We start from the raw sequence: 12,524 nt of genomic DNA, 5'->3' as shown, positions 1-12,524 counted from the left end.
TTGGCTCCAGCTCACCTGTGATAAGCGCTATAGAAAACTGAAGAACTTATACGAGTATGTTCAGATGTTTATTAATCTGGTAGTATTTGAAAATAATTATATGTATTTGAATTCCTCTGCAAAATCAACAGATGAACAAAATGAAATAACTATGAAAACCTTTTTGTACAGAAACATACAAAAAGTCAGAAAGCACAAACCAACTGTTAAGAACAAATAAGAACAACTAAGAACAAATTAAACATTAAAACATTAAAAACTCTCATAAAAGACAAATCATCTATATGTTCAATCTCTTTGGTCTATTCTCAATCTGGTCGAATCTCAATCTATTTTGACATTTAAAGGAGGACTCGGTGTGTTAATGTCCAGCTCTAGTAGAACTGGTAACAGCTCAGACCTGCAGTCACACACAGCAGGACGAGCGTGAAGCTGACCATTATTGCAGTTCCAGCTGCACCAGAGTGGGAACGATACACTACCCGCCCTTTACGAGGCTGCACTGGTCTGAATGTGTCCACCATGGGCTTGCCGTCTTTAAACTTCAGGTTAGAGAAGGCTGCAAGCTGTACGAGAACACAGAAATAGAGAAATACATACATGTTATTTACCAGCTGGGAGGTCCGTATCGTGAAATATCGTGACCGAGGTCTTGAAAGTACTGACCGAGGCCCTCTGGGCCGGGGTCAGTATTCAAGGCCGAGGTCACAGTATTTCACCATGCGGACCGACCTTAAAGGAACAGCAGGGCTCAAAATTAACTTTTTTTCTTTGTGTCCCCCAGTGGTCCCGAATTCTGTGTTGTATTGTCCCGAATGGAAGCAGTGTCCCCATTTTTTTCCTCTCTGAAATAACCAGTGGTTAATATTATCATATGAAGTCTCATCTCATCTCATTATCTCTAGCCGCTTTATCCTGTCCTACAGGGTCGCAGGCAAGCTGGAGCCCATCCCAGCCGACCACGGGCGAAAGGCGGGGTACACCCTGGACAAGTCGCCAGGTCATCACAGGGCTGACACATAGACACAGACAACCATTCACACTCACATTCACACCTACGCTCAATTTAGTCACCAGTTAACCTAACCTGCATGTCTTTGGACTGTGGGGGAAACCGGAGCACCCGGAGGAAACCCACGCGGACACGGGGAGAACATGCAAACTCCGCACAGAAAGGCCCTCGCCGGCCACGGGGCTCGAACCCAGGACCTTCTTGCTGTGAGGCGACAGCGCTAACCACTACACCACTGTGCCACCCATCATATGAAGTTATTATTATATTTGTAACTATGCGATTTTGAACCCTTTATATAATTTTTACAGTAAGTCACAAGACACAAGAGACACATGTCCTATACATCATCTACTTCAAAATTACAGTTATTGCATTTTCCGTTTATTAAACTTTGGCGATCTCACTGTATGAATAGATACCCGTTTATTTAAAGGGGCCAACTAGCTCATTCAGAAAATGTTTCTCAACTCCCTACATCTGCAGTACACTTTAGTTGAAAATAAGACCCCTTTTATGTTCATTTCATCTGCTTATACCTTGAATATCTGTTGGCACTTATAAGGCCAACTTATAATTTTCACCATTATCGTTATCCATTTTTATGAACTTTCCGTTATCCATTACCGTTATCCATTTTTATGAACTTTCCGTTATCCATTTTTATGAACTTTCCGTTATCCATTTTATGAACTTTCGCTGCCGGGTGCAAATGTTAGCAACATCAACATAGTGCCAGGTCCGAGCCTAGTTGTGCTGCTGACTGACTAAACTTTCTGAACTAGAAAGACACCAAGAAAACTCACTTATTCTGTTGAACGGTATCTTCCGTCAATATCATCCACATCATTCCTGTTGTATTTTATAACGTGTCTAACAGTGTTCATTAAGTTCATTCAGTTGCTAGCGTTGCCTGCAGACCAGGCGATGACACTTTGGATCCTGAAGGTCCCGGAGACGTTATGTCTGGGCTTTCAGTTTCTTCCCCGCGGTCGGTCCGCTTCAACCACTTAAGCATTTTTGTTCTGGCAAGAGTCGGCGCAGCGTGTGCGGTAGCAATTCCATTCCAAGTCCATATAATGCGGACTCCGGCCGAAGATTCTAGAACAGAAAGCGCTGCTCTGTAGCCCACGGATGCAGGTGCATCGGAAGTGTAGCTACTATGTATTTTTCGCTGTTAACGTTTTAAAATTAAAATTGACAAATTAGGTGAATGTCTACGTATGTGTTACGGCTTTGTAAATAATATTAATGTAGAACTTTTTTTCTAGATCTATTTTTTTCCATTGTCCCGGGATTGTCCCAGATATGATAATTTTGTGTCCCGATGACATTTTTTATGGTCCCCGGGACATCGGGACACCGTTAGTTTCGAGCGCTGAGGAACAGTCCACCGTACTTCCATAATGAAATATGCTCTTATCTGAATTGAGACGAGCTGCTCCGTACCTCTCCGAGCTTTGCGCGACCTCCCAGTCAGTCAGACGCGCTGTCACTCCTGTTAGCAATGTAGCTAGGCTCAGTATGGCCAATGGTATTTTTTGGGGCTGTAGTTAGATGCGACCAAACTCTTCCACGTTTTTCCTGTTTACATGGGTTTATATGACCAGTGATATGAAACAAGTTCAGTTACACAAATTGAAACGTAGCGATTTTCTATGCTATGGAAAGTCCGCACTATAATGACAGGCGTACTAACACCTTCTGCGCGCTTTGGCAGCGCATTGATATCTGAGCTCCGTATCAATGCGCTGCCGAAGCGCGCAGAAGGTGTTAGTACGCCTGTCATTATAGTGCGGACTTTCCATAGCATAGAAAATCGCTACGTTTCAATTTGTGTAACTGAACTTGTTTCATATCACTGGTCATATAAACCTATGTAAACAGGAAAAACGTGGAAGAGTTTGGTCGCATCTAACTACAGCCCCAAAAAATACCATTGGCCATACTGAGCCTAGCTACATTGCTAACAGGAGTGACAGCGCGTCTGACTGACTGGGAGGTCGCGCAAAGCTCGGAGAGGTACGGAGCAGCTCGTCTCAATTCAGATAAGAGCATATTTCATTATGGGAGTACGGTGAAACCCCTATGGAGAAAAAATCCAGGACCGTGACGTCGCCCGGTAGGACGCAGCCGGGGCCCCACCCTGGAGCCAGGCCCGGGGTTGGGGCTCGTATGCGAGCGCTTGGTGGCCGGACCTTTGCCCATGGGGCCTGGCCGGGCTCAGCCCGAAGAGGCGACGTGGGCCCGACCTCCTGTGGGTTCACCACCCACAGAGGTAGCAGTAGGGGTTTGGTGCAGTGTGGATTGGGTGGCAGTCGAAGGCAGGGGCCTCGACGACCTGATCCCCGGACACAGCGGCTGGCTGTTGGGACATGGAATGTCACTTCACTGGGGGGGAAGGAGCCTGAGCTTGTGCGGGAGGTTGAGAGGTACCGGCTAGAGATAGTCGGGCTCACCTCCACGCACAGCTTGGGCTCTGGAACCCAGCTCCTCGAGAGGGGCTGGACTTTCCACTTCTCTGGAGTCGCCCGTGGTGAGCGGCGGCGGGCTGGTGTGGGCTTCCTTATCGCTCCCCAGCTCAGCCGCCATGTGTTGGAGTTTACCCCAGTGAACGAGAGGGTCGCCTCTCTGCGCCTTCGGATTGGGGAGAGGGCTCTTGCTGTTGTTTGTGCCTACGGGCCAAATAGCAGTATAGAGTATCCGGCCTTCTTGGAGTCCCTGGGAGAGGTACTGAGGGGTGCTCAGACTGGGGACTCCATTGTGCTACTGGGGGACTTCAATGCTCACGTGGGCGATGACAGTGACACCTGGAGGGGCGTGGTTGGGAGGAACGGCCTCCCCGATCTGAACCCGAGTGGTGTTTTGTTATTGGACTTCTGTGCTAGTCACAGTTTGTCCATAACGAACACCATGTTCGAGCATAGGGGTGTCCATAAGTGCACGTGGCACCAGGACACCTTAGGTCGGAGGTCGATGATCGACTTTGTAGTCGTGTCATCTGATCTCCGACCCTATGTCTTGGACACTCGGGTGAAGAGAGGGGCTGAGTTGTCAACTGATCACCACCTGGTGGTGAGTTGGATCCGCTGGCGGAGGAGGAAGCTGGACAGACCTGGCAGGCCCAAACGTATGGTGAGGGTCTGCTGGGAACGTCTGGCCGAGCACTCTGTTGGGGAGGTCTTTAACTCCCACCTCCGGGAGAGCTTTTCCCAGCTTCCGAGGGAGGCGGGGGACATTGAGTCTGAGTGGACCATGTTCTCTACCTCCATTGTGGACGCAGCTGTTCGGAGCTGTGGCCGCAAGGTCTCCGGTGCCTGTCGTGGCGGCAATCCCCGAACCCGGTGGTGGACACCGGAAGTAAGGGATGCCGTCAAGCTGAAGAAGGAGTCCTATCGGGCCATGTTGACCTCCGGGACTCCTGAGGCAGCCGACGGGTATCGGCAGGCCAGGCGTGCTGCAGCTCGGGCAGTTGCAGAGGCAAAAACTCGGAACTGGGAGGAGTTCGGGGAGGCCATGGAGAAGGACTATCGGTCGGCCTCGAAGAAATTCTGGCAAACCGTCCGGCGCCTCAGGAGGGGGAAGCAGTACTCTGCCAACACTGTTTACAGTGCGGGTGGGGAGCTGTTGACCTCGACTGGGGACATTGTCGGGCGGTGGAAGGAATACTTTGAGGATCTCCTCAATCCCACCGTCATGTCTTCCACTGAGGAGACTGAGGCTGATGACTCAGAGGTGGACTCGTCCATTACCCAAGCCGAAGTCACTGAGGTGGTTTGCAAGCTCCTCGGTGGCAAGGCACCGGGGGTGGATGAGATCCGCCCTGAGTATCTCAAGTCTCTGGATGTTGTGGGGCTGTCTTGGTTGACACGCCTCTGCAACATCGCGTGGCGGTCGGGGACAGTGCCTCTGGAGTGGCAGACTGGGGTGGTGGTCCCTCTTTTTAAGAAAGGGGACCGGAGAGTGTGCTCCAATTATAGGGGAATCACACTTCTCAGCCTCCCAGGGAAAGTTTACTCCAGGGTACTGGAGAGGAGAATTCGACCAATAGTCGAACCTCGGATCCAGGAGGAACAATGCGGTTTTCGTCCTGGTCGCGGAACACTGGACCAGCTCTATACCCTTCATAGGGTGCTCGAGGGTTCATGGGAGTTTGCCCAACCAGTCCACATGTGCTTTGTGGATCTGGAGAAGGCATTCGACCGTGTCCCCCGTGGTATTCTGTGGGGGGTGCTTCGGGAGTATGGGGTTCGGGGCTCTTTGCTAAGGGCTGTCCGGTCCCTGTACGAACGGAGCAGGAGTCTGGTTCGCATTGCCGGCAGTAAGTCAGACCTGCCCTTTGTCACCGGTTCTGTTCATAATTTTTATGGACAGAATTTCTAGGCGCAGCCAGGGGCCGGAAGGAATCCTGTTTGGGAACCACAGGATTTCATCTCTGCTTTTTGCGGATGATGTTGTCCTGTTGGCTTCTTCAAACCAGGGCCTTCAGCATGCACTGGGGCGGTTTGCAGTCGAGTGTGAAGCGGCTGGGATGAGAATCAGCACCTCCAAGTCCGAGGCCATGGTTCTCGACCGGAAAAGGGTGGCTTGCCCTCTCCAGGTTGGTGGAGAAGTCCTGCCTCAAGTGGAGGAGTTTAAGTATCTCGGGATCTTGTTCACGAGTGAGGGAAGGATGGAGCGTGAGATCGACAGGCGGATCGGTGCAGCCTCCGCAGTGATGCGGTCGCTTTACCGGTCCGTCGTGGTGAAGAAGGAGCTGAGCCAAAAGGCGAAGCTCTCAATTTACCGGTCGATCTACGTTCCGACTCTCACCTATGGTCATGAGCTTTGGGTAATGACAGAAAGAACAAGATCGCGGATACAAGCGGCTGAAATGAGTTTCCTTCGCAGGGTGGCTGGGCGCTCCCTTAGAGATAGGGTTAGAAGCACAGTCACTCGGGAGGAGCTCGGAGTAGAGCCGCTGCTCCTCCACATCGAGAGGAACCAGCTGAGGTGGCTCGGGCATCTTTTTCGGATGCCTCCTGGACGCCTCCCTGGGGAGGTGTTCCAGGCATGTCCCCCCGGGAGGAGGCCCCGGGGAAGACCCAGGACACGCTGGAGGGACTATGTCTCTCGGCTGGCCTGGGAACGCCTCGGTGTTCTTCCCGAGGAGCTGGCCGAGGTGTCTGGGGAAAGGGAAGTTTGGGCTTCCATGCTTAGACTGCTGCCTCCGCGACCCGGTCCTGGATAAGCGGAAGAAGACGAGACGAGACGAGACGAGGGGGAGTACGGTGGACTGTTCTTTTAAGCTGGTAAATAATATATTTAATTTTTTCTTGACCAAATTCTAACAGAAAACGAGAGCGCCCGAAAGGGAAAACCGAGCCGAGCCGCCATTTTGAATCCTCATTCACGGCTGTAATGCAAATGGTTTCCTCCTCGGTATACAAGTGCACTTCCATGGCAGGAAAAAAACTACATTTTGCCGCCTATGTAGTCCCCTATTTATACAAAATTGAATCATTCAGGATTCAGCCATGTTTTTGCTCGGCGTTAGCAACAGTTACAGGTTTTTAGCTTTCTCCTGAAATGTTTTCTTTTATTTCTTCTTCCTCAGGGTAGTAAAACTCGCTTTTGCTGTGAACACTGTCGTTATTGCTATCCATGCTGTAAAATTAATGCTATTCTCCTGAGAAATGCTGGCAAAAATTTATAAGATTTTTGATAATCTTATAAATAAATCTTATTTAAAAAAAAAAAAAGATAAATGTTGACAAAAATGCTACTATGTTTGTTGTTGTTGTGAACGAGCGAGTCGCCAGAGGTCCGTAACCGGGGTCCGTATCGTAGGATACGGACCCGCTCGCCAGCCAATCAGAGCGCAGGATCTGATGGAACCCGGACCACAAAAAAAATAAATACACATATTTTCCAAATACACTCAATTCCTTTAAACTACAGTAACATACCATCACTGCTGTCACATAACCAGTGAGTTGTACTTCTCAAAATGGGCTATATTGTCAAATATCAGTCTCACCTGAGCTTTGCTAAGTGGAATAGGCTGCTCAAAAATGGTCCAGACTACTGTCTCAGAGCAGCCCGGGATGGTTCGAGAGCCTTCATAACGATAGTAGGCGCTTAGCTTCTTCTCAGGTGGGATCAGACTGCTCAGGGTGATGGCCACTTCGACCTCACGTTCTAGATAAAGAAATAAAAAACACCAAAGTAATTTCTTACACATGAAGTTAAATCACTTTTTGTCATAACCAAGTCAAGTCACCAGTGGTCAAGTCCATCTCAGACAGCATGATTTCTTGCCTAATAATACAGAAAATGTTATCTTAGCAAGTGAAAATACACTCACTGACCACTTTAACAGGAACACCAATACCCCTCTACATTCATGCAATTATCCAATCAGCCAATCATGTGGCAGCAGTACAGTGCATAAAATCATGCAAATACAGTTCAAGAGCTTTTGTTAATGTCACATCAAACATGAGAATGAGGAGAAATCTGCTGTGGCGTGGTTGTTAGTGCACAGCCTGGTCTTTTTTCAGTCTTTAACTCTCCAGTGTCTCCACCGCAACCTCATATTCCTGTTTTTTGGTCTTCTGCTGATGTAGCCCATCTACCTCAAGGTCTGGCATGTGGTGCATTCTGAGATGCTTTATGCTTTTCTGTTCACCATGACTGTAAAGAGTGGTTATATGAGTTACTGAAGCCTTCCTGTCAGCTCAAGTCAGTCTGTCCATTCTCCTCTGATCTCTCTTAACAACAAGATGTTTCTACCCCAGAACTGCCACAGTTACTACATGCCCCAATACACAAGCCTCCTTGGTCTTCTTTTCCTACAAGTTATGACACGGAAAAAACCCAAAGCTGGGGATTCCCATGTTAGAAGTCATGCATTCTGTAAACTGCTAGCTCTACGGCCAGTCTACCAACCTTATTTTGATCACGAATCAATCAAAATTACTCAGCCCAACATGTTATTCAATTCAAGTTGATAATATTGATCCAAATGGTTGATTTTTTTTTCGACTAAGAAGAAAACTTCCAGTCTACTCTGCCGGTGCTGCCATTTTGGAAAATCACATGATGTATTGCTGCACGCTGATTGGTTGAAAGGTGAGTGACGCTGAATTTGTCTGCAAGAAACCACGCTACAATGTTTTGAATGTGCACTGGCAAAACGAGTAACAAAAACAGGACTAAAGGCTCACAACACACCGTGTCATGGTATGGAAGGGTTGGAAATTAAACAAGTAGTACACAATGTCTATGGAGCACTTGCATGTGACGTCACAGCCGATCCAGATTGTGACAGACGCCATCGTGTCGGTCAAACGCCATATTCCGCCTTCTACTTCTGCTTTTACTTCTACCTTTTCTTCTGGAAAACCCTACTATATACAATTCTACTACAACGGCTGCGGCTACAAGCTCTCCCTACCTGTGCACGTTTTTTAAAATGTTTTTTGTGTGTATTTTTGCGTGTTGTTCGTCTGTACCGGACTTCAATATCCACTACAACCGTATGGACTTACTGGACATTGGTTTCCAGCAGAAAATGACGGTTTGTAGCGATTTCCATCGCATGCACAACATTCCGGACGAGAAAAAAAAAGAAAAAAAACATTCCGGACGAGATGGCGAGACCAGCGGGGTCTCCGTGGATTGTTATTGGAAGCAAAGGGAAGGAGGCGGCGCCGGGAGCGGAAGCAAAAGCGAGGCTATAGGCAGAGCCGGCCTGTTGACTAAGCTCAGAAAACAGCTACTCAAACCTCCACTGCCAAGCCTCTACCTCTCCAACGCCAGATCCATGTAAACAACACGGACGATTTGGAATTACCTTATTCTATTCTATAATCGGCTGGTCAGTGCTATACTCAATACTTAAGTGACTTACCCATCCAATGAGGATTATTTTCTTGTTTACAAGATGCCACATCTGAGTCGCTGACAAATCCTGAATTTCTGTAAAGAAAACTGTCCAGAGATTTATAAGCACGCAGTGCTTCACCACTGAACAGCGAGGGAAAGTTAATGAGGTAATCATACACGTCCGGGTATTCCGCTGGCAGTTCAAAATCCGGTCATGAAAACTCCGTCCGGTAAGCCATAAGGGTCAATAATCTGTAGATCGTTTATTTTAGACATATATCTAGTTATCTGTTCATTAGAAAAATGAGCCTTGTAGTCCGTCGGTTGAAATTGATCCATTCTGTACACGAGTGCAGCAGTATTCAGCGGTGTTTTTGACCGACAAGATGGGGGTTGTGTACTTTCCGGTCACGTGACTGCAAGATCTCTATAGGTAAAACAGTAAGGTTCAAGAACACAGTTTCAAGCTTTGGCCAATCAGCACACAGGAATGCAATTACGTGATTTTTAATCATGGCGGCGCCGGTGGAGTAGATGAACTTTTCGGCTCGATTCAGAAACTCGGCAGCAGGGGACACTAAGATTGAAGTTGCCGACATGTTGATTCGGAAAACCTTTATTGTTTTGTGATCAAACGGAGGCTGAGAGGCTGTATGTGGAGTGGACCGTTCATGAATTACAGCTTTGGGGATTTTTCTGTGTCATAACTTGTAGGAAAAGAAGACCGAGGAGGAGGATTGTATATTGGGGCATGTAGAGACTGTGAGAACTGCCACGCACTGAATGTTCTTCCCCCCAAACCACTGTGTAGAAATTCTTGTGTGAAAATCTCAGGTGATCAATAGTTTCTGAAACATTCAAAACAGCCTGTCTGGGACCAACAACCATGCCACAGTTAAAGTCACTGAGATCATATTTTTCCTCAGTCTGATTTTGTTAATGTGAACATTAACGAAAGCTCTTGAGCTGTATCTGTATGATTTTATGCATGGTGCTGCCACCACATGATTGACTGATTGAATGACCGCTTGAATAAACAGCTGTTCCTGTTAAAGACAGGCCTTTCAATTACATGAAACCTGTGACAGATAACATCATAAGCGCCCAAATTAAGGTCAAGCGCCCAAAATATGCTACCAAAAGTAAAAAAAAACAAAACAAATGTTGATTAAATAAACTTGGCTGCATAAAACCCAATGTCTTGACTTTCTTCTTTAAAAACACCGAAATTAGCAAGAATTAGCATGTATTTCTCGTAATTGACGTGAAATCCGCACCATTCCCATGTTGTTCCGGGTTCGTCGAACTAGCCGTAAGCCTCTCGCAGAGCATGAATTCTCAATCAACGGCGATCGGCACGCCATGATTTCATGGAGGAGCGAGACTCGCGTACCAATGACCAGAGCGGGATTTCCACATCAGGTAAATCTTCTTTTATATTGTTTTATGGCGATTGGCAAACAGCTTTTAGGTGCATTACCGCCATATTCTGGATTGGAGTGTGAACCAGAATGTTTACTACCCTATTGTGCTAAATTCTCCTAATAATTTCTGTATCATTTAAAAACCTAAAAATAGCCCTATATTCCACATGATCTGACCTCAACTGCAATATCTCTGATACCGAGTGTCATATGATTTAAATCAGGTAAAAGACTGAATAAAAGAGAGCTATTCAGGACACAACTGTGTGTATTTAAAGGTGTCATTGCATCATCTCATCTCATTATCTCAAGCCGCTTTATCCTTCTACAGGGTCGCAGGCAAGCTGGAGCCTATCCCAGCTGACTACGGGCGAAAGGCGGGGTACACCCTGGACAAGTCGCCAGGTCATCACAGGGCTGACACATAGACACAGACAACCATTCACACTCACATTCACACCTACGCTCAATTTAGAGTCACCAGTTAACCTAACCTGCATGTCTTTGGACTGTGGGGGAAACCGGAGCACCCGGAGGAAACCCACGCGGACACGGGGAGAACATGCAAACTCCACACAGAAAGGCCCTCGCCGGCCCCGGGGCTCGAACCCAGGACCTTCTTGCTGTGAGGCGACAGCGCTAACCACTACACCACCGTGCCGCCCGTCATTGCATCATTTTTTCATTAATTGTGTGGTGGTCTCTAGTATGAATGAATGCCCTGTGAGCCGGTTTTGGTGAAAAAAATGCTGTGGTGCTCCTGTTTCAGGCTGTTCTAGTTTGGTGGAGGAGTGGGTGGCGGGAGAACGACAGGATTTCAGCTCTTATGAATATAAATGACATGTAAACATATCGCTTTTGATTGGCTAACAGCACTGTGACGCTCCCTCCAGTGGGTTATGGGTGAGGCCATGACTACTAATTTTCGAAGTGATGTAAGTTCGTAGGGCTTTTTCTGATTCGCTCGTTTTTCCGTCTATTTTCTTTCATAGGCTAATACAGGGAATAGGGGTAGAAGAACATTTTCACGTGCAGCATGCATATGCAACTCGGAGTGACCTATGGTATTTCAAAAAGAGCAAGTATTAAACGGTTTGTCGTGGAAGGTGTTAAGATACAGCTTGCATCTTAAATGCACACAGTTGTGTAAGTGTGGGTGGAATCAGTGACTTGGAGCTTGGTCCTCTTGTTGATAGTCTTAGACACTGGCCTTTCAGTTAAACTAAGATCTTTTACCTGACTACATGCTGTGAATTGCACTGCCAATTCTTGTGATGTGACTGAAAAACCTTTTGGGTCACAGATCTGCTACAGGTTTGTCTCTTTGATGGCAACAGTGCAGAACTTGCTTTTTCATTCCCAGGCTCCTTTCCTCCAGGCTCTCCTCAGGCCCCAACACATTTTTTACATACTAACTAACTGTATTCTAATTATTTTTTTGTCATGTACACATCAAGAGGGATTAATGCTGTAGACATTTTGCAATAAAGGTAAAAATAATTCATAAATTTCTTTATTTATTCATAACTTTGTAGATAAAAAAAGCAGCAGCGGGTTTAAAACACAGAGCGCTGGGGAAACAGCACTTTGCGCGTGCAGAAAAGCTCAAATTACCCTGTATCATGACGGAAAAAGCCCAAATTCAGAAATACAGGGTGTAGCCCAAATTATGTAATTGAGAGGCCTGAAAGAGGTCAGGGTGTATATGTTTATGACCATATATCATTTTGACAGTCATCAGCTGCTGTGCACAGGGACTATGATCTGCAGGCGGCAGCTACAAGTTTCGCCCAGGCTGCTCAGTCTTGTGCAGCGTCACGCAGTTCGCCAGATATTACGCTTACTTCAGAATCAGAATGTAGAATTTTTGCTATATACTCTGAGTTGAGCATCCTCTTCCCGACTCTCGCGCGTCAACCATATCCGGGGGGTCCAAAGAGCGAACTTGGTAATTAGATCTTTCTGAGGCTGACGGAGCTGGTGGACGATTGTTTCTCTTATGCCCGAGCATATAGAGCTTCGTTACTCACTTGCTCTTGCCGCTTGATATTCAACATATTTGGAGGCACTGTCTTTGAAAGACGTCTAGAATTTCACACAGGTCAGATGTCAAAACCCATGCCTCACAATTATAGAGTAACACGCTAAGAACGGACACTTTGAACAATGAGATCATTAAAGTGCATATCACGGGTAAATTCAGGAGCAAGATCAATGTA

The 12,524-nt window shown here is 47.0% G+C and overlaps 1 protein-coding gene across 1 annotated transcript in view; it reads right to left on the bottom strand.

Moving 5' to 3' along the window:
- Nucleotides 1-267: 267 nt before the first annotated feature.
- LOC132875429 (carbonic anhydrase 4-like) overlaps nt 268-12,524 on the bottom strand; it is a 78,851-nt gene continuing 66,594 nt past the window's right edge. Inside the window, exons 7-8 of the mRNA XM_060912206.1 lie at nt 7,032-7,192; nt 268-566 (exon numbers count right to left, since the gene is read on the bottom strand). Of these exons, the coding sequence (XP_060768189.1) occupies nt 375-566; nt 7,032-7,192 (353 nt within the window). The 3' untranslated portion in view covers nt 268-374. The remainder of the gene's footprint in view (nt 567-7,031; nt 7,193-12,524) is intronic.

The sequence above is a fragment of the Neoarius graeffei genome, chromosome 28 (genome assembly GCF_027579695.1).
Source record: "Neoarius graeffei isolate fNeoGra1 chromosome 28, fNeoGra1.pri, whole genome shotgun sequence".
In the NCBI taxonomy this organism is placed as follows: domain Eukaryota; kingdom Metazoa; phylum Chordata; class Actinopteri; order Siluriformes; family Ariidae; genus Neoarius; species Neoarius graeffei.
This window is presented reverse-complemented; position numbering and strand designations above follow the sequence as displayed.